General features: G+C 38.7%; 1 protein-coding gene across 3 annotated transcripts; it reads left to right on the forward strand.

Annotated features, from left to right (window-relative positions):
- Positions 1-433: 433 nt before the first annotated feature.
- HERPUD2 (HERPUD family member 2) lies at positions 434-21,600 on the forward strand. 3 transcript variants are annotated; one of them, XM_068405505.1, is made up of 9 exons: positions 434-497; positions 726-1,048; positions 6,610-6,687; positions 9,980-10,093; positions 12,184-12,341; positions 18,113-18,235; positions 18,569-18,892; positions 20,125-20,239; positions 20,583-21,600. In XM_068405505.1, exons 2-9 carry the CDS (start codon positions 902-904, stop codon positions 20,742-20,744), a joined length of 1,221 nt encoding a protein of 406 aa, XP_068261606.1. In that variant the 5' UTR covers positions 434-497; positions 726-901; the 3' UTR covers positions 20,745-21,600. The 3 variants fall into 3 exon arrangements, with proteins under 3 accessions (XP_068261606.1, XP_068261607.1, XP_068261608.1); XM_068405506.1 differs by lacking the exon at positions 6,610-6,687; XM_068405507.1 differs by lacking the exons at positions 6,610-6,687; positions 9,980-10,093.
- Positions 21,601-21,886: the final 286 nt, after the last annotated feature.

The following is a 21,886-nucleotide window of genomic DNA, read 5'->3' on the forward strand; positions in this document are numbered from 1 at the left end:
GTTGCTACGAACTATTTAACCTTTTTAGTCGAGATCGTCCTGTGAACCAGCACCTTGACACGCGAGGCCAGCGCACACCCCACATCCTGCACCCCAGGCCTCCATCGACGGCCACAGGCCCGGAGCGGGCTGACACGCAGGACCCGCACTTCGCCGGCCCGCTCCTCGGTTCCCCCCCACACACCACCCCGCCGCACAGCGTCATTGCACAACGCCCGAGTCCTGCCCCGCCGACACGGCCCTTCCCTCCGCCTCCTCTCGCACCCACCGCCGCCACCGCATCACCACCCCCGCCCGGAGGCGCGACGCGGCGCAGCGCGCATGCGCCGTGCAGTCCGCGCGGCCCGGCCGGCCCGCGGGCGCCCCCCAGCGGCGCGGGGCGGCGGGAGGAGGGACGGCGCCGCGCTTCCGGTCTCCATTTTACGCAAACGCCAGCGGGCCGGAGGTCGAGGCGGTGCCGCGGGCGGAGGGGCCAGGCCCGGGCGGGCGTGTTCCGGGTATCGGGCTGTCCCCTCTCCTTCTTTCCTTCTCCGCGGGCGTAGCGGAAGGGGGCCTGGACCGGCCCGCGGGGCGGGAGGCGGGGGGGGGGGGTGAGGGCGCGTCCATTGGCCCCCGTGTGAGCCCCCGTTCCTGTGGTTACCGGGGGGGTGTGGGGGTGTGTGTGTGCCTGTTTGTGACGTGCTAAGCCGCCCCCTCTCTGCTTGCTCCCCCCGTTCGGCGGGCAGGCCTCGGCCGGTGCCGCCGCCGCCTTGCCCGCGCTGTGAGCGCCAGCACGGGGATGGGCTCCCCCGGCTTCCCCGGGAAGTTCGCCCCCGGCCGCTGACCCGCCCGGAGCGCCCAGGGCTGCGAGCGGCTTCGTCTCCGCGGAGAGAAGAGAGGGGGGCAGGGCCCTGCCAGCAGCATGGACCAAAGCGTCGTGGATCACCCGGTGACCCTCGTTATCAAGACCCCCAACCAGAAATACACCGACCAGACCATTAACTGCTTTCTGGACTGGACTGTGGGCAAGCTAAAATCTCACCTCTCTAAAGTCTACCCTAGTAAGCCGGTGAGTTGCTGGCCAGCCCTTTTTCTTCCTCTTGTCGGTAAGGCTGGCATTGCGGTAACTTCTGGATGGTCGGTCAGGACTTTCCTGAGGTACTCTGCAAAATAAACAAGAGTCCTGCTGCCAAAGAGTTGTCTGCACAAAGGCGATGGCTGGCTCTCTGCTTCCAGGGAAGTTGGCAATATCAATAGCTGCTCTTTTACGTGGTTTAAGAAGATCACAGTGTAGCATCCTGGAAGGTGGTATCACAGAAGACACTTATTAATGCTTCATTTAACTTTTTTAGGAACTGGAATTTAGATATCTGAATTTGAGACTAATTTCTGTAAATGTATATAGCTAAAGTTGCCGTGATCTGGTGAGTTCACTGAGGTGTGTAGCAGATAGATGTTTATTCATGACATTATTTGAAGCCTGCAATTGAACAACCTCCAGAATTATTTCTTTTTTTTTTTTTCCTCTTTGAAAAGCTTTTTTTTAGAGGTTATGCTGAAAACTCTGCTCTCAGATGTTCTACAAACTTGTATTTGTGACTGTATTTGGAAACTTAATGTAAAGACCTATAGCTTTTTTTGTTCCCTGAGGAAAATGTGGTTTAGTTGTAATTCTTTTAAGTTCTAAATTTGGCAGTTAAAAAGAGGCTATGAAATCCCATACAGATAATAATAGATAATACTGTACCTCTTCAGAATGGCAGTCAGACAGAACAGTATATTTGAAAATTTGTTCCAGAAAACTATAAAGGGAGTGACTTTGCCTGCACACTGCAGCAGCATGTGGAGCCTGCTGTAGAAAACATCAGACAAAGATTGCATTTATATTGTAAATTATTGCTATTCACCTAGGTCAGTAGAATTATTGGCATTGTTGATTTTTTTTTTGGGGGGCAGAGGAAGGTAAAATAGTAGTTTTGTGTACCAAAGGGGGTTTCTTTCTTTTGGAGAACGAAGAAGAAAAGCAGTCAGCAACTTAGGCTGTGTCACTGGTACATTGAGATCTGTTAAGCAGTATTTGAGAATTTGTGGATTTAATTAATTGCTGTGAGTAATTTTCTGCTGCAAGAGCCTATCTGCTGTGAAGGAGACAAATATATGACTTCAGCTGATCGCTGCATCTTCCTCCTCACTAGAGTCTAGTCCTGTGACGTATTTGTCTTTAAACATTGCTTTTCTGACTCATCCTATGATCTTGCTAAATTTGGCTTCTAGGAAGAATCCTTAATGAACAGGAGGTTTTTATGTTGCGCTGTAGGTTTTAACCAGTAGTATGATATTAAATTTCAGTTTCCTGGGACATGTTTCTTCTGATGAGAGTTGATTCCTCAACACGCCTCTCATTATTAAATGACTAGTTCAGAATCCCCAAAATTGTTCTGGGTTAAAGAATAGGGAGTTTCTTTAGTGCAGATGATCTCAGTAATTCCAATTTAATTTGGATTTACTGTACTTGCAGTTAAACTAGTAACTGAACACAATATTTTTATTTCATAGAACCTTTCAAATTAAAGTAATAACATGGGAGGGGAGAAAGGTGTTTAGTAGGAAGTCTCCTATGTATAGTAAAATCAAAAAGTGTATTTTTGACTTGATATGTTTTTGATGTTCAGTGTTAACAGCTTTTTTTTTTTTAAATCTTTGTGCTGTTATGAGCTTCCTCCCCCCCTTTTTTTTTCTTTTTAAAGCAGATCACTGCCAAAAGCCTGTCAATCAAATTTCTACATTCCATGAATATGATAGGTCCTGGAAATAAGTTCTGTTACAATGTATTTTAAGAGTGCCAGAGTACATCAGAACACAGGTGTTCTATACAGGTATTGAAGTGTTCTTGAAGTTAAGGGTGTAAAATAGAAATTAGTTGCTATCACTGCTGTAGGTCAAGTTTTCACGTGTGACTTTTACCTCATTCTGCTATATGCATCTACACATTAGTCAGTAAACTGATGGTAACTGTAAATGTCATTAAATTTACAATGTATTGAGAGTATATCTTCAGAAAATGAGATGGTTAAAATAGGCTAACAAGGAGTTAGGTCTTGAGGCAGTGGTGTTTGTGATTTTTCCAGATTAATTTGTGTAAATGACTTAGTTGAATATGTAAAAATTCCAAGTATATAGTCAGATTTAAATTGGTTTAGTTATTACTGTATAGTGGTCTATACTAAGGTTCACAGTTGTCAATATTTTTTTCCCTGACTGGACCAGTTTTTCATAGCTAGAGTACTGCAGTTATAGTGTCCTTAAATGAAATGTTTATCTAAGAAAAGAAAACTTGGAAAATCAACTTGTATGTCTCAGTCTGGCAGATCTTGCATTCAGTGCATTAACTGCTGCATCAATTACACCCATAAACATTAATTTAAAACTGCTGTTCTTCATTTCCTCTAGTACCTGCCACCTAGGGTATACTTTGCCCACAGTTCTAAGCTGAGGTAGTGGTTTGGATTTTTATTTCCTGGGGAAGAATGGGGGAGAGAGGCTGAGTGACCAAAGTAATGTATGTCTTGTAGCTGAAACAAGTCAGCTTGGAGGTTGTCTGTGTTTCTAAAGGAAGTTGCTGCATTAGCTGAGGTTCGGTGGTTTTGGTCATGTGCTGGGCATAGCTAACTTGGACTAAGCATTGCAGAAGTTGTTGCTTGAAAAATGGAATTAAAAAACCCACTAGCTGATGAATTCTTAGTTTTAAATCCATACCTTCTGGATTATGATCTGAAAGCTCTCTTCCACCTCACTCTAAACTTTAGGTTCTAGAATCATTTTATCTGATGCTACGTGCTTGCTTCTGAAAATGGGGCCACTCTCATTATATATTTTTTTAAAGTCTTTTTCCATCTCAGTTCAGTGTTTGGGCTAGCAGTAAGCATGCTGTTCCTTGAAGCAGGAGGTGTGGTAGTGAACCTGCTCTGGCAGAGGATGAGTTGAAATGCCTTTTGCATTTACTTTGGCATATGTGTGAATTACTGTTTTTGCATTTATCACCTCTTCTTCCATCTGCATTTAAAAAAACCCTCACGTTTCAGCATTCCAGATGACTTTCACCCTGAGAATCACAAGTGATAACGCTGTAGCGCACAGTTAGATATTTATTTAAGTATATATACTTAAATATATATATTTAAGTATATTTAAGGGGCTTAAGACCTCATCTTCCCTTAGTAATGTCTGTAGCTTAATATGATTAAGAGTACTCGGTGTATGTGTAACCTTTACTTCTGTGGTTTTGTAGGGAGCTGAAACGTATCACTGAAGGCGTCAGTCAGCTTTGTGAGGTCATTTTAATCTAGCAGTTTCTTCTCTGTAAAGTACTCAAATTAAAATAAACTCTACCACTTGTATTGTGTTTGAGAAGGTACTTATTTAGATGGGGTTGAGGGGAGGTATTGAAGAGAAGGAAGAATCTGGATTTGACCATGTAGAAAGCTGTGTCATGAGTGGGACAGGCAAAAGACCACTCCATTGCCGTGTTGGGTGATAGCACAAAGATGTGGAGTTTGGGGGTCTTTGGTTGTGTTTTGCTTGTTTTGTTTTAACTGCTTATCTGTTCTAATTAATCTCCAGATAATATATCTCAGCACCTGGAAACAAGGTTTCTGAGACTACTTTTCCGACTCCTTTGGTCATTCTAAAGCAACAAGTTTCTAATTTACAGGAAATCAGTTTTCTGTAATCTTGATGCATGCTGCAAATTCTAGTTTTTCTAAGAAGGCTTTTCCCAAGTACAAAATGCAAGTAAGCTTGTGTTCTGTTAGCAGGCTGTTCCTGCTTGAAAGGAGCAACCAAAATGGTGTAGTTCAAAAGAAATCAGTCTCACATGAGAGAGACGGGGGATTTTTCTTGTTTTAAACGTAAACAGAAATAGTACAGCATTGATGTTGAATTCATTGCAGTATTTTATCCATTGGAGCTGCAAATAAATAGTTCTGTGTGTTATGAGACTTTAAAAAAGTGTATTATGTCACTAATTAAAAATACAGAAAAATGCAGAAGAATATAGAAAATTATTCTTCAGTAGAAGTGATAAACAGTTCTGTACTGGTTGCACACTTATTTTTAAAGCCATGTATTTAATCATGAATAGCTAATATGAATTTGAGTAAAAAAGTTAAAGCAAAAGCTTCTCAGATTTAATCTGTACTTTTTGTAAGTATTTGTTTAGGGTATGTATAATTTTTTTCTAGTGATATGACCAGATTTTTTCAGGGGAAAAAACAAGTTCTGCAACTTTCTATGTTCTGCTGAGTTATAGGGAATCTGTAAAAGGCAATTGCAAGGAAAAAAAAAAATCTCAAAACTTTTGTGAAAGCTTTTTCTAATCACAGAGATCTGTATCTAATGTATTTGTGTCTTAGCATGAGTAAGACTGCAGAGTGGGTGACAAGGCTTGGAGAGAAAGAGGGGAGATGCAAGACAAGCTGTTTGCATGATGGGGAAATTCTTCAAATATTTCTTGCTGATAATGCTTGTCTGTTCTACTGATGTTGGGCTACATTTCTTCATTTAGCATTTGCTTATGTTAGCGCTCTCAAGTGATAAAAATGCTATTGTGTTAATTTAGGATGCAAGCAGTAGTTAAACTGATGTAACAGTTGGATTCTCTTTAAAATTCTTTCAACGGGGTGAATATTTAGAAGCTATTTTCAAAAAAAAAGCTGTTTATTCACATAGAGCATGTTATTTACTCACTAGTATTAAGACTATTTAAAACTCTTTCTGACAGCATAAACTGAATTGAGTAGGGTTAGGGTTTTTGTTCTGCTTTAACCAAGTAAACTATCTGTTGCTTTACTGGACATCTTACTGTAGGTAGGTACCCCAAATAGTTTCCTTTTTAAAAGAATTTTGTCACTCTCTTCCATGTAGAATAGTTAAAAGTTATTACCTTATGAATAGTGTATGATTTGTTTTTTTTTTTTTTTTTTTTTAAATATCTCTTGACATTAATCAGGTATTGTAAACTGAGGAAGTAGAAGAACAGGCAAAAAAGCTTACCAAAGTTTGAGGGCTACCTTAAAATTTTTTTTTTTTGGCTGCTTTACGCTTTTTAATGCTTTCCTCCTTGTTTCCTCTTGTAAGTTTTTTTTTTTTGGGGGGGGGGGGGGGGGGGGCGGCGTGGGGGCAGGGACTGATGACAGAAATTCCATGTCAAAAAAGATGGAAATTGTGCCCTTCTGCATATTTTAATTATTATTCCATCATTCTACTAACTAATATTGTGGGGTTTTTTTTGCCTCGGCTACTTTTCCATCTAGTTTTTCAGCAAGTGCCTGGGTGTGGGAACAGGGTAAAGAGCAAATCTTTAAAACAAAGGAATTTTTGAATATACTCGATAGTTTTCTTGAGCAGCATATGCCAGTTAAATGTTGTTATGGCACTCTTGCTGTGTGTAATAACAGAATTCTTTTTCAGAATTAATTTGCGAGTTGGACTTGTGAAGCCTCTGAAATATTTTTAAGGCTGTCTGTTGGTGGTTGGAGTTATAAGGGGTTTTCTCATCTGCAAATGTTATCTCCAGCTGTATATCTGTACAGCAGGAAAAAGCTAAATTCCTTTCTTTGTCCCATCTCCTAGTCTACAAAGGATCAGAGACTGGTGTATTCTGGCAGACTGCTTCCTGATCATCTGCAGCTGAAAGATGTTCTCAGAAAAGTAAGCTTTATATCAACACCATATGATATTTGATCAAAACCCCTTTTTGAGAAATAGGAATTTACATTTGTGTTGTTTAGCTTCAAATCTTCATTGTTGTATTGAGAGATCTAACCATACAATGTTGATATGTTCAGGAAAATGTATTTTTAAGTATCCTTTGTATGTAGGATTGTGATATTTGTGGATTGAGGCATGTTTCTGATTGATGGGAGAGCAAGTAAGTCCCAAACAAGTGATGTGTAGTGTAGAGGAACTTCTTTGGACAGTTCCCACTATGACCTCAGTGGAATCGTTTAACAGAGTTCTGTTGGTTCGGGACATAATTTAATTTCTTGCCCGTACTTAAATCCAAGAACTTGCATTAAAAATGGCACTTGTGTAAGCAAATTAAGGGTAATATATTTATATGCAAAACCAGTATTCTAAATTCCTGAATGATTTTGCTGGGAAAGCTATTTGTTGTCTTCGTTTTATTTGTCAGCTATCAGCCATTCCTGATCATGTTTGAAAGTTCTTGTGGTTTTTCTTTTTTTTTCTTTTTATTCTGCTAGTTCATCTTGGAAAAATAATTTTACTAATCTAACTTTAGATTCTCCAGTCAGCATTTACTTTAAATCCAAATCGTGAATACACATGACATCTAATGTGTGAAATCTTGAAATACATGCACTTGGTTCTCAAAGTGGTTCAAATATTTTGGATTGAGTAATAGGGACTTTGTTAAGTTAGTAAAGTTCTTAAAAATGTGTGGAATAAGATGATATTTAGGGCAGATTATCAAGAACTTTTTGTTTCAATTTTCATGCTAACAGAACACATAATGCATTATGTTGTGTAGTCTTTAAACTTGTAAACAGATCAGGATGCATCAATGGCTATATTTGGAAAATACGTAGGTCATTAAACAGACAGTTTTTAATCCTATGAAATAGGTAAGCTTTGCAATGCAGTACCTCAGTGTTGGTAATGATACTCTTTTTTGTAATGTATTACGGTAAAAATCAAAATACAGACTGCAAGAGTGGGTTACATTTTAATATTTAGTATGGAGGAAAGTCTCTAAAGGAGAAAAATACTTCTGAACTTCTCTAAGTATGGAGAAACCAAGGGAGAGGAGTCTTGAGCAGACTAACACTAATGTTACTTTATAATCTTCATTATGAATTAGATTTTATGAAATTGGATTTCACTGCTTACCAAAAAATGATTGAAATTTACAATGGATAGGTTTGCTAGAAAACTGGAGCTGGCCTATTGCCAACCAGTGTATATCCTTGTACCACTTTAAAGTTCATGGAAATGCTTACATAACTTACCTCAAAGCTTAGTTTTGCTTGTTAAGGACAAAATTAAGTCTGAATCCCTTAAATTCACTTGGCCTGCTTACAGCAGACTAGTTTTGGGTTGGGAAACATAATTTCAAACCTTGCTTATGTAGTAGAGGAGAAACTTTGCCTGATTAATGTCTTCCTTCACTATACAGGGACTATATTTGACTTTAAAGGCATTTTAATAGCTATAGGCCTTGAGTTTAGCTAAAGAAATTTAGTGAATTTAGAAACATACTCATCAGTCTTAAGCACAAAGTTAAAAATTTGTGTTCAAAGAGGAGGAATTTTTTTGTGCTCAAGCTTTTAAATGCTTTTGGAAAAAAGGTATGATTACTCTTAAGTTAAATCTCATTCTCTGCCATATTCTCCCTACTTGATTAGCTATGAATTCCTGATGTTATCTGAGGATTTACTAAATCTCTCAGATTAGCTTTGTGATACTTGCTGTTTGACACTGAGCAGTGTCATTTTGCTGATATAAAATACCTTGAGGCTGTAGGTGTTGGCACTCTTCAAGCACAGTGATGTTCAACGTGTTATGTATCAATAGAAATCTATTACAATAAACTGTCACATTGCATAAAGCTGTACACTGTAAGCTTACAAGTCATATATCTGGCTTCCTTTGCCTCTCCAAGTGGCATAAGTTCTTACCTAGAAAGAAGGTAACTAGTTAGGTTAAAGGCTTTTGGTGTGGTCAGAGTGCTGATCACCTGCATTCAGTGCTCTCTGGTCAGTGTGTACTATCACCAGCTAGTAAGAAACTACACTTAATGTAATAATGAGGCTGTGCTTAGGGCTAGAAACTGACACACGCGGAGGAGTTTAGATGAACGTGGGTATGGATGGGCTATGCCAGCAGTAATGCAAAGTGGTGTATAAAAGCAGTTATCCCATTTTCTTTATTCCTAAAGATTAAAACTTAAAAATGAGTAAGCATGTGTTTTAACGTTTCTTTTAATAGTTTAAAAAAAACCACCGAGCTTGGTATTTCTAAATGTCATCTCATTAAAAACTTCAGCTTGGCTGCACCATGCTGATTTCAGAAGAGGACAGAAAATTTTTTTTGTTGCTTTTCTTGTTTAAAATTTGGTTACTGAGGAAGCTGTAACGTGCAAGTTAAATACAGTCATAGCTGTTCTTGTTGCTATGGCCATATAAGCTTCAGGCACGCTGATATCATGGGGTGTTTACATTTGGTACAGTGAAACAGGTTCAGATTGAAGTTGTTACAGCATCCATGTTAGGGGACAAGCATATTCATGAAGAATCGGCATGGGCTGGTTACTTGCGTACTGACATGGCTTCGAGTGGTGCCACTCATTTGCTTCCTCACTTTCAAATATTTAGGAATATTCGAGGCCCGTCTAGTGCTTCAAACAGCATTCCCCGAGTGCGGAATATCTGCAGGGGCTCTTCAGTTGGGTGACTGCAGGTTAGGCTTGAGCCAAGCTTAGACTGGAGTGAGGTGGAGGCAACGGCTGGTACGTTTTTCTTACCTTGGTCTGCTCTTGGAATTCCAGCACCTACATTTTTCATTTACCCTGATGTCTTTACTGAATAACACTCTTCATTAGATCTCAGTGCACATGTAAGCATTCTTAACTTGAGGGAAACCAAGCCCTGTAAAGGGTTTGAGATTTTTCCAAAATTAAAAGCTTACGATACACTTCCTCATGTTTCTCTGTGTGGTCTTCCATTGGTTCTGCAATACTGCAGTTCTGGGGAAAACTGTGGGTAAGTGAATATTTAGTATATTATTGTGGAGAGCTGCTGAGAAAACGTTAGTAGACTTCTCTTGTGCTAGGCCCAAGTTTTGCTTTATGGTCTCTCCATTTTGTATAACGTTTCTTTACTGATTGCAAATGCAGCTTTGAAAGTGGATTTTTCAAGACATTTTTTGCTTGTAAATTTCTCAAATATTGTTGCTTTAGCTTTTCAATTTCTTTAATTTTTAGCAAGATGAATATCATATGGTTCATCTGGTATGTACTTCCCGGACACCCCCAAGTTCTCCAAAACCCAGCACCAGTAGAGAAGGTCACGGAGCTTCAACCTCCAGCAGTAGCTCAGTGAGTTGTTTTTTTTTCATACCCAGGACATAAATTTCTTCTACACTGAGGAAGCTTTCCAGGAATTTCTCTTTTAATTTTTAAAATTTGACTGTACAATAGTGGTGAAAGTAGAGCATGCCATGTGAATTTGTAAAATTAGACTTGATTATTTAAGGGTGTCACTTTATTTAAACAAAGATGACCTTTTTTTCAAATTATGTTTATTAGATGATAAAAAACTACTTTTTCTAACTATTCTTTGTTTTTAAGACTTTATCAAAAAGTACATTTTCCTTTCTCTCCATATCCCTGTATGTTTGGCAGAAATTGAGCAGTGTATTCAGTTGTTTAAAAAAACAAACAAACAAACAAAAAAAAACAGAAACAAAAACTGAAGTTCTGATTTATTTTGTGAAAATTTGTACTGCTGAAGAGAGACCAGTCAAATTAGTGCCCTTGTTGTGAGAAAGACAGATGGAGCTTGGCCAGTGTTCATTCAGCTTGGCAGGAATTGGCCAGTACTTATGTAGTAGCTTTAAGGTAGTCGTAGTGTCTGTAAGACAGTGAGAAGTAGAAAGTGTGCTTGACATATTAGTAGTTAAGCTGTTCACAGAACACTTTTGTTTAGGGTGTTTTGAGTCTTCCCCGCTTCACACCCTCCAAAAATGATGTTCTTTGGTTGTACTCTGTCTTAACAGAGTTAAAAGTTTCTCTTGATGACTTGGTCGTCATCCCTGTAATTCTCCTGGCTTTTTCAGAGCTGGCAGTATCACTAAGTGACCCTTGAAGGTTAGTCAGAGAAGAATGTATGCAATACCACTGTAGCTACTTCTCATCTGTGGTGTGCTGATTATCAGCATATGGGAAATACCCTTTCAGTAATGAGCTGTCTGTCTTCATTCCTCTGTCAGTAGGGTACTGACTGCTGTGTGACAGTCAGAAACGTGAGCGGTTTAACCAGTAGTAGAGAGTGGACAGTGGTTACATTGTCTTTTCAAAGCCTGTATTTATGTCTCTGGTTGCAAGCAGGACACAGGGGGCCTCCTTTGTGATTGCTTTATTACTACATAGATCAATTGTAAATGTTGTAATTAAATGACTATATTAACGACTGCCTAAAGCAGTCAGTATGCACAGGGTTAAGTTCGTAATACTTCCAAGGAAACAACCTAAACCCAAAGCTCGAATGGTCTTTGTTCTTCCATTTGTTTTTTATTTATCTTTGCCCCCCACTGTCTAGTGGTAAATTTTTCTTGTTTTCATTTGTAAGGCAAATGTGATATGGGTGTCTTAAGTAATTGCAGCTCCTTACTTCCTGAGGTGTCAAAATTGAAGAGGATTTTCTACTGAGTAAACACTACACTAATACTTAGCAACAGGATTTGGGGATTTATTAAAATAAGTCATCTCAATGGCCAAATTGTGGTCTTGTTATGGTGACAAATAACCTAGCAGAGCCAGCTGTTGTCCTGCTTTGAGGATTAAGTATTGGTCTTGGAAAGCATTGAAGGTCTGACACGCTGGTTTCAGGTGTGTTTCTGGGAGCCTAAGTAGTTCCTGGCTACTTCTCTATTCCCACCCTCTGCCCCCTCCCAGCAGTGAGCACAGCAGTTTGGTTTGGGCACAGTGAAGAGGATGATGAGTAGAAGGGGAAACTGAAGACAAAGTTAGAGGAATGGTATTTTAAGGCACTGCAGGCACTGTTGCCTCCGAGTGTAAAGTCGTATCCTGAGGCTGTAGTTACTTTTGTTAAAGGTAACCACTAGACTTTTTGTTGCTGCTAAATATTCTTTCGATTAAGCTTCAGTTTGGTTCAGCTTTGTGAAACTGTGATTCCCAGTGACTTGTGGTTTTCTCTGGGACCTGTCGAATGTTGAGTCATTCTGAAAACTTCACTCTTTCTATATGTGCACCTGAGTGCAATTTTGAATTTCTGTTTTTACTAAAGGCTTGCCAGAACCAATAAAACCCCAGAAGATTTGCCTGGTGCTTATATTCTCAGTAAAACTTGTGACAAAACATTGAAGCAAGTAGTTTTTAAAGACACAGTAGTAAATCTTGTAACTGTGGCAAAAAGATCCCCAACCTCAATTTTATTTATTTTTAAGAATTCAGGCCGTTCTGGATCTACTGCTGCCTCACCCACAAACCAAGAAGCTTCATCTACATCTTTGAACACTAGTGCAGATGGAGTGAGGTGTCGTAATCTTCCACAAGCACAAAGCAATCCCATACCAAGCCACCAGTTCCCTTATTTAATGCAAGGGTAAGTGAGAGTGAAAGCAATCCTCAGCTCTTTGATACTTTTTAAAGTACTTTAAATGTTCAGTTACAATTATGTTTCTTTCATAGTCTGCAAGATGATTTGGCTAGTTCATCTTGAAGCATAAGTCACATTAGAAACATTTTTCATGTGAGCACTAATGTTTTTAGCCCGGAGTCAGAGAGTAAGTGTTCTTGGTGCTCCCCTTCAGCCTGTTTTTTATTTTTTCTTCATGCTTTCTGCCCTCAACTTTGTGTTGATAAGTGCAGCTGTAATATTTATCTAGTGGATGTAGTTAGTCATGTAACTGATAAAATTATTGCTTCTGGTTGCTTTTTCTAGTCCTTTATTGCAATTGTCAACACTAAATTCTTATCAGAATGTGATGGTTCTTAGTTTTTGACACATAAGAGAGAACTCTCCACTTCTCCATATTGGATTCAACTGTAGAAATGATATGCAGGTGTTTTGAGTACATGTAAGTGCTTGTGTATCTGCAACAGAATTCTAAAGTATTTTCATACATACTAATGAAATGTAACCAGTGTACATTTCTAGATCAGAACTATTATTATGTAACTTTCAAAATTCTGTCTTTTTTTATGCTTAAAAAGCAGCTTTAGGAATTTTTAACCCATGTGACCTTTGCAGCTTCTTAAACTTTTTTTTTTTATTTTCTTCCAAGAGGAAAACGGGAGGAGAGTGCGTTCTGAGATGGTAGCTGTCATTTCCTCAGGGAACACTTTCAAGATTTCTTTCTGACAAGGCATTCTCCCAGTACTGTATAGATTCTAGAGATTTTATGTGGAGAATGTTGAAACAAAAAAAAACCAAACCAAACCAAAAACTATGAACCTGCTAACAGTAGCAATTGTTTCTGTCACTGGAAAGAAAACAGATGTCAAGAACTGTTGAAAATTTATTCAGTTTCAGTTCAATTTACATGCTCTCTTGTTACAGTTAACTTAGACTTTACTAGTGTTACTAGTTTGCATCCTGAATTCCTTTAAGTCCCTTTTATTTTTTTATCTGAAATGTACTGTGTGCTGGGAAGAAATTGCCTGTGCAGTGGGAGGAGCACTTGGGTTATTCTGACCACATGTATCTTCGCAGAAGTGGTTATACTTGCCTTTATGACAACACTAGGTGACACTAGGTTGACTGTCAAGATTGCTGTTTGGTGTAATGTAAATTAATTCCAGAAGCAATTTCTTGTGTGTTGTGGAAATTACTAATTTGTAAGAAGTTTTAATGTTTTTCTAATTAGCTTTTCACGTAAACATACTCTGAGAGTGAGTTTTTTGTCAGTATGTGTGGTGAACTGAAGGGGCTGTGGACTTTTGGCAACAGAACCATTGTTCAGTCTTTTAGCTGAAATAATTAAATTAAAATACCGTGCTAAGTGTCAGTTTGGAAGACATTACTGTGTTTGAAAAAAAGAGTAACTTAAATAAAAATACTAAGTCTATGTCTGTTTTAGCAAGTAATGTGGATTGAGAGGAGTGGCTCTGTAGACTGAAAGAGGTGCTGAGAATCTGACCTCAACACTGTACATATTTCAGGGTTTTCTGTCTTATTTGGACTATCTCTGGTCACCTGGAATAGGTGCCTGTTTGTGGCTAAGGTGCATTAGCAGTGTGCCTAAATCCCATCTTTCAATTTAGTGTAGTCCAAAAGGAAGCCAGATAGTGATCCAAGAGCATTCTGTGGTGCAAACAAAACTGTAGTAAGAAGAGATAACTGGAGATTTGCTTCAGAAGGGCGTTCCTGATCTGAGCGGAAATGCCAAAATAAATGAACCCTAAATAGTCTTAGGCCTTTTTTGTAAAAGTAATTTAATGGAACGCTATCAGAACTTAAGGCAGATCCTTGTGGACTGCTGGGCACTGGCTCTGCTCAACTCCAAGTAGTCTGTGCCAGTGCCTCCTCTAGTCTGCTGTCTTCTTGATAAAACCCTTTTTAATGCTTTCAGTAATCTTCTCAGATGCATCTGGTTTTGCTTCAGGCCACTGCTACTTGTATTCCAGCAATAAGAAATGCTTTCTGTTTTTTAGCTGCTCTTTTAAACATCATTTGGGGCAATGAAATCTAGCTGTAATGTAGTTTATTCACAGGCTGAGACTTGTTAGGAGCAATGAAGATTCGTAGCTGAAATTGTGTTGCCTTGTGGATTTTTCTTATTATTTCATGACAAAACACTTATTTTAGCTGCATGATGAACTATAGGCTCTACTGATGGGGAAAGGTCTCCAGATGTTTGAAAATGTATGTAAGGGTCAGTTTTCTTGAGCATTTTGCGACACTTCCATTAATAAAATAATTTGTACAAATAAGTAACATGAATGTTAAGTGGTTTAATGATGGTTTTTCAGTTCCTGGCACAAAGCTTCAGTGTGCGAGTTGAACACCCTTTGGTAAAGCAGCTAATTCAGATTGTTAAAATACTACAGAGAAAGCAATTAAAAACTTTCTGTTGCTTTTGAGCTTTTGTCAATGTTTTTTTCCAAAAATCTAGACTTGAGGTGGGACTGAGCAAGTAGCTGATGTATCTACCAAGTTTGTCTTTTGCTGTGGAGAGCAAGCACAGCATTGCCTGCTCCTGTGGGCTTAGTTGTGGAGCAGGGCCCAACTGTGCTAGGCAGGTACAAAGAGAACAGATGGGCTCCGTCCTGAAGCGGCTTGCATTTCAGATTGGAGAGTGTTTGGAAGCAGTAAACAGACAAGGAACATCAAGGCAGTGAGATTATTTGTCAGGTGTGGGCAGCCCATCTAGTGAAATGTTTTCATATTGTGTACATAGTAGAGTTTGAAAGCGAACAACAGAATGACATACTGACAGCATGCAGTATGTTCTGGCGCATAAATACCTTAACTTCATCAGTAGCCTGTGCTTGCTGTGGTTTTTTTTTTTAAAGTAGCAAATAACATAGCGGAGGATATTGAAATACCACTTGAAGTTGATGTCCCAGGCTCATATGAGATGAACACTAAATTAGATGTCTTGTGGGTCAAGGTCATTAAACAAATGCAGTTATTGTCAGTCATGCAGCTGACAGAGATTGAGCTTTTAAGTCTGAGCAGCAAGTCTTATTTTTCTGCTAGTGGGGAGCAGTGTCTTCATGATGACACTAGCTAGCTAGTCTAACATTGCCCTCAAGTTGAATCTCAGCTCATTTTAGGTGTCTTCCATAGACCAAAAGAATGAATTCTGAGCTTTCTAGCCGTTTAAGGAGTGGTATGCCTCTCTCTCTTCAGAATATGCTGAAGCTTCCTCTACCATTTGAACCTTAAAACCTGTTTTCTGCGTTACCTAACTGTTCTGCTGTCTGCTCTGCTTTGTTCTCCAATCTTGGAATGCTTGTGCCTGTCCAATTTGCTTCTCTACTCTTGTGCTGTTGCTGCCACTCTTGAAATACTTCCTGCCTCCTCCTCTTCCTTTTGGAAAAAGATGAGGAGAAAGCATGTGCTACTTTCCTTTTTCTTCTAACAGCAGGCCAGCTTGCTTTGCTGTGAAGAGCCTCTTCCCCTGAAGAAGTTCTTCTCACTGAAATACGTTGTATGTTTAGAGATGTTCTTGAATTTCATGAGCTAACTTAATAACCTGGCAGCTGTAATAGCTGCATAATTGACAACATCTGCTGCATTCTGATTTCTGATGAGCAAAGAAAATACTACTGTGCTAGTTGGCATTGTAAGCCAGAAGCCAGTTCTTGAATATTGATGTCTACTTTTTCTCATTAATGGAGTCAGGTCTTGAAAAGTGAAGTCTTGCTTCTCAGAAAAATCACATCTCCTAGAAAAAGCGGTTGGGAAAAAGGAAAAAAAAAAAACCAAAACAAAACAAAAACCCAGCACAATATTTGAATGGGAAAGGAAAGAACGTGACATAACTGAAATCTTTCGTGGTTTGTCTTGGTTGACTAGTTTCTTAATCTGCTGCTAAGCTTTAAGACATCAAGAAAGCAACTTTTGAGAGAGTTTGGAAGAAAGTAGAGACTCAAATCCTGTAATATTTCTAAAAGACGTAACTGTGAGGGAGAACTGTTAGCCTAAGGCCTCTCAGCTTTTGTTGAGCTCAGTTTAAGTTTTAAAGAACAACCACCCTAAAATCTGTAACTGATGAGAAGAAGATTTGGTGAATTCCTGCAGAACTCAGAAAGGTGGGTAGCGCTGCTTATTGGTGACTGAGCTGGAGAGAAATAGGTGTGGTTGAACAGCGAGTGGTCCTGCCTGTTGGCATCCCCATGTGGTACAGCACCTGCCTGAAAATGAAACGTGGCTCGGTGATTTGTCACAATGTCGTACTTAATGACACCCATGTAGAATGTTTGAATAATCTTTACATTTTAAGGGTCAAATGTTATATGAGGGTCAGTGTTTTATGAATTTTAGAGGAGTCTTATTTCTCTAAAGTGTTTGCCGGTTCAGGGGATAGAAAAACACATTCTTAAAGCTTGCAGCCCTAAAGATAAAAGCATGATTGATGTTTTTCAGTAGCAGCTTGACAGTTTTGCTGTTCCAACATGTTAATTATGCATAAATAAGTAGCATCAGCAGGGCTGCCAGTTCACCCTTGCAATTTTTGAAGGAAACCTAGGGCATTGCTTATGATTATCTTGGTTTGTATCAGGTATTGGGAAAGTAGCTTTTGCTTTCTCCCCCCTGCCCCAAACTATTGTCAAAACAGGTTGTGACTAAACACAAACATAACAGAGGGTTTTAGCAGAGGTCGTGGAGTTTCATGGGAGGCTCTTGTCCAGAATTACAGTGAAATACTTATTCATGTGTAACATGGAAAAAAGATTTTAATGTCTTCCTCCCATCTTTCTGGGCATGTCTTGCATATCTGAATGCCTGGTAGACTAATGAAATCTCTTGGTGATATCTTTGCAGGGAGTGCCTTACTTAGGGAACAGGTGTAGTCTGCAGTACAACTGCAGCAGTCTCAGCCTCTGCTACCTGCAGTGTGAATAAACTTTTCTTCATGCTTTATACTCTTATGCTGTCCTGAAAGATGTCCTGGTTTACTACAGTTCACTACCTCAAAATCTTTGGGGAAAGAGTTGGAAATCTTGCCCAAACATGCTATATGCTCTAGGAGGTAAGAGAGGCTAAGAAGTTTAAAAGCAGACAAAACGAAACCTAAAACTTCGGTGTAGGAGCTGTATATCTCTTGCATGTGAACTGGAGTTAAAAGCCTGTAGGGAGGAGAATCACTTATGCTCAAAATAATTGGGGCAGGGAAAGTAATTTACAGTGTTCTTAGTTGCAATCTTCAGAAGCTGTATCTGAAAGATTAGTTTGTTGTCTTTACTCATGTTCATTTATTCATGTCTTTGATCGCAGTGCTGTTTCAGATACTGTTTCTAAAAGAAAGGTATAGAAGATAGTAAGTTTTCCCTTTACAGCTCTTGCAGCACCTTTAAGGGTGACCTCTGAACTTAAAAGGAATTGTATGGAAGAATTTCTGCAGTTATACACAATTTTGAAAAATTTTTAATGTGGTTTTGTCCCAGAGATGCAGCTAGTGACAGACTTCAAGTACAAAAACATAAATCCTCTTTCTATCAAAATAACTTTGCTTATTAATTTCTTGCAGAAAATAAAGTGCTTTTTGGAATGGGTTGGATGATCTCACTCCATGTTGTTTCAGTGCATTATTGTAGGGGGACAAATGAGAGGAAAAATACTGTTTTAATTGGTTTTTTAATAATAGTCCATTTTGTAAGTGTGGCAATTTAGAACTGAATATTTTTCTTTAAATCCTTTTCTAGCAATATAGGCAACCAATTTCCAGGCCAAGGTGTTCCTGCTGGATTTTCTATGTATCCTGCATTCAGTCCCTTACAGATGATCTGGTGGCAACAAATGTATGCACGTCAGTACTACATGCAATAGTAAGTCTGCATTATCTTAGGTAGTACTGAGTTACACTAATGAAAGGAAGGTATTAAAAACTTAAATGTTGTTTGCAGGATCAAAATGTTTGTGTTTATTTTGTCTGGCTGTGGTGTTTTACACTGTTTTGTCCAGCAAATTATGAAATCTAGTTTTGGAATTAAATTAAGTTAATGTATTAATAAGTAAAGATTAAAGGGAAAGTGCAGTTTGCTTTGACATGTATTACATCTGAAACTTTGTTTCTATTAGTGTCAAAAAGAAGGCAAGAATAAGCTTAGAAATTTTGGTGCATGTTTTTTGACAAACCAGTTTTATGTTTAAATTTTTAGCCAAGCTGCTGTTTCAGCCCAAGGCACTCCCAGCACTGAGCCAGTGAGATCTGCAGTTGCCCAGGCTGTAAATTCAGAACACGCTCCTGCAAATGAGCCTGCAGCAGTGCCAAATGTAGCCGTCCAGGACAACAGGCCTGTAAATCCAAATGTTCAGATGAATGCCCAGGGTGGCCCAGTAGTGAATGAGGAGGACTTCAACCGGGACTGGCTGGACTGGATGTACACGTTCTCTAGAGCAGCAATTCTTCTGAGCATTGTATACTTCTATTCTTCCTTCAGTCGATTTGTCATGGTAATGGGAGCCATGCTGCTGGTTTATTTGTGAGTACAACAGTTGAGTACAGCTGCAGATCTGATACGTAGAGTATCGTGCTAGTGTATAATCCATTTAAACTGAAAGATTATCCAAATGTGAAAGTTTAGGCACTGCTCCTTTACAGTGTGGGGGTGTGCGTGCATAAAACAAAACAAAAAAACTCAAACGAGTAGAGAAGCTGATATGTAAAAAGAAATAATTCTCAAAACATTTTTACAGTAAGTTCAATACCACTTAAACCTGAAACACAGTGCTCTTAAATGTAGGTGATATTAACAGATTAGTATTGTAGAAATGTAGAATTTTTGGATGGAAATTTAGAAAGAGTGAGGGGAGAGAAGTTCATACAGGTCAAGCCTATGCTTGCATAAACTTAAAACACTGCTTGGATATGAAAGAAAAATTGCAGAGTTAAGCTCATTTATTTTTTCAAATTAATGTATGGGATTTGTGCAGTAAATTGTGTTAGGCAGAGTTAAGGTAATGCTACTATAATGGTGGGTACTAGACCTGGTAGGGTTGCAGAGACTTAAATTTTTTTACAGTGCGTCATAAAGACCCAAGCTTGCTCTCTCTTTTATTAAGAAATATCAGTACTGTTGTCATCACTTCCCTTTATATATGAAAATACCTTAGTGATGTAAATAGAAGTGGAAAACGGCAGTAATGCTTGATATTTTGGACTTATGTCATTAATTGAATGTTTCTTTACACTGTAGTCTCAGTCCTCACAAGGACTGTTCTGTTTCTCATGCAGAAACAGAATATAGACACCTGAAAACATAGGAGAGGCTCATTTAGTTTACAATGGTAATGGGGTTCAAGCCTTAGCTGAAGTTTAAATCCTTTTTTCCACAGAAAATCAACTTTAAACTATGAAAATTAAGGCTGCCTTTGAGAATTAATATAACTTAAGTACATAAAAATGGGGAAGAGACCCAAAAAAAGTATTCTACATATTTAATTACCTAATCATGGTAAATTATTCGTCTTCTGGAACAGAGAGCTGTGAACAACACTTCTGAAACTTAAAGAACAGCTCTTAGCAAGACCTTTCTTAACCCAGACATCAAAGAATAGCCATTCTGTGTAAAAGTAAGACTTGCAGAAAAATACACGTAGCTTCGATCATTTGAAAGTACTTGAAGAATTTACTGCAGTAGTTAGCTGTAGCAGAAGAATCTTTTTGTTCCTTTCAAAGGAAAGGTTTTCAACTGTACACTGTTTTCTTCCATAGACACCAAGCTGGATGGTTCCCGTTTAGGCAAGAGGGAGGCCAACAACAGGCAGCCAATAACGTGGAAGTGAACCATGATGGGCAACATGCAAATAATCCTGATCTTGAAGAGATGGTGAGTAAGAGCAGACATGTCTTTTGAGACTCCTATGTATGTAGTATATTGTAAAGTATGTTGTAATGCCTGGACAGACAGTAAACTTTCATGAAATGTAGTTGGTTTAACTGGAAGGCTTTCAGCATTGCCCTCAGTGTTGTGCCTGCTGCTTAACTTGTGTATTTTTCCAGTCTGACAATTACTGATTGCCTCTACTTTAATCACAGACTTTCTTCATGCTAGTTACTCTCCAGGAGGTTGTTCTGAGAGAAGTTACTTAATGTAGGAAGATACTGCTGGTTACCTTATGTCAGAGCTCTGAAAAGAAGCAGTTGAATTGCTTCAATTTCTGTTTTTAAAGGAACGACTTATGGATGATGGAATTGATGAAGACAGCGGAGAAGATGCAGGTGAAGATGCTAATATAGAGCAGCAGCCTGGATTCATGGCTTCTGCTTGGTCCTTTATCACAACCTTCTTCACATCACTCATCCCTGAAGGGCCTCCACAAGTTGGCAATTAAGGTGGAAAAGGAACTGTGTCAGGCAGCCTCAGTAGCCATACATAGAAGTGGAGCAGATTCTAGAGAGTGTTTTAAATACAGTGCAATTTCTGAAAACTTACAATGTTATCTTTTTGATCATGGTGTACAAAAATGTGTATTTTTTTTTTCTTTTGGCTTTCTCATGCATTGAGTATTTTAAGCACAAGTGGACTACTAAATGCTTTCTTTAAGATTCTTCTTTTTCTGAAGAATAAAATGTAAAGATATTGGTCTTCCATGTTTTATTTTAATTTCAAATGTGTATTATACTGAGGCAAAAAGCTTGTACTTAATCTGCACCATTACCTCTTTAAAGAGCTGTTAAAAATACGGATGTTGACAGACCTTTCCAAATGCTATTATTCATCTGAATAATGTATCTTGTGTTAGTTTTATGCAGGGTTTGAATTATCACTTGGGATTTCGAGTTTATATCATTCCTGAAAGAATGCTGTGAATGCAAGGATTACTTGTTCATGGCATGTTGTCTTCATGCCACAAAATACTAAGCCTCTTCTCATACCTTGAGAAAGCTAAAAGCTTTTTCTTGAGGCTGTACTGAAGTTCATTAAAGTTGGAGATGTTTGACAGCTCTTCAAAGACAATTGACAGTGATGGGATAAACCTTAAACGTTTGATACATACAGTACTTTTTAAGAAAAATATAGCTGTACTGGGGAAAAACATGTACATTAGGTTTTTTTTAATAACTGTTACGGTAACTCTTTTGGATGTTTATATGCATATTTGAATGCAAACAACTACATAGTGCATCATTAAGGATGAGGATATGATTGATTTGAGTGGAATAAAGTTATCATGGTGGCATTACCGATACTGACTAAAGTGATATGTTTGTAGCAGCGCATACACAATTACGGGTATGATCTCAACAGTAGGATATCTGTGTTCTTAAACTTAATTAACCTAATTAAAACTGAGAAAAGGAAAATTGTACGTGAGATAATAGCACAGTGCTACTGTCAGGTTTTCAGTTGCTTTCTTTAGATTTTAATCATAGTCAAGAAGTTACATTTGGTTTTGTTCCTATTTCTGAAGTTACCATGTGCTATTTAATTTAAAAATGGCTGCGAAGTTTCTGTTATACTAGAACCAAAAGA

The sequence above is a fragment of the Nyctibius grandis genome, chromosome 7 (assembly GCF_013368605.1).
Source record: "Nyctibius grandis isolate bNycGra1 chromosome 7, bNycGra1.pri, whole genome shotgun sequence".
Lineage (NCBI taxonomy): Eukaryota > Metazoa > Chordata > Aves > Nyctibiiformes > Nyctibiidae > Nyctibius > Nyctibius grandis.

Excerpts from the sequence above, each read along its gene's own strand:
- HERPUD2 (XM_068405505.1), top strand. The coding sequence starts at position 902 with ATGGACCAAAGCGTCGTGGATCACCCGGTGACCCTCGTTATCAAGACC. Across the intron at positions 6,688-9,979 it reads TGAAAGATGTTCTCAGAAAA|CAAGATGAATATCATATGGT; the intron begins GTAAGCTTTATA and ends TTTAATTTTTAG. Across the intron at positions 18,893-20,124 it reads GCCATGCTGCTGGTTTATTT|ACACCAAGCTGGATGGTTCC; the intron begins GTGAGTACAACA and ends TTTCTTCCATAG.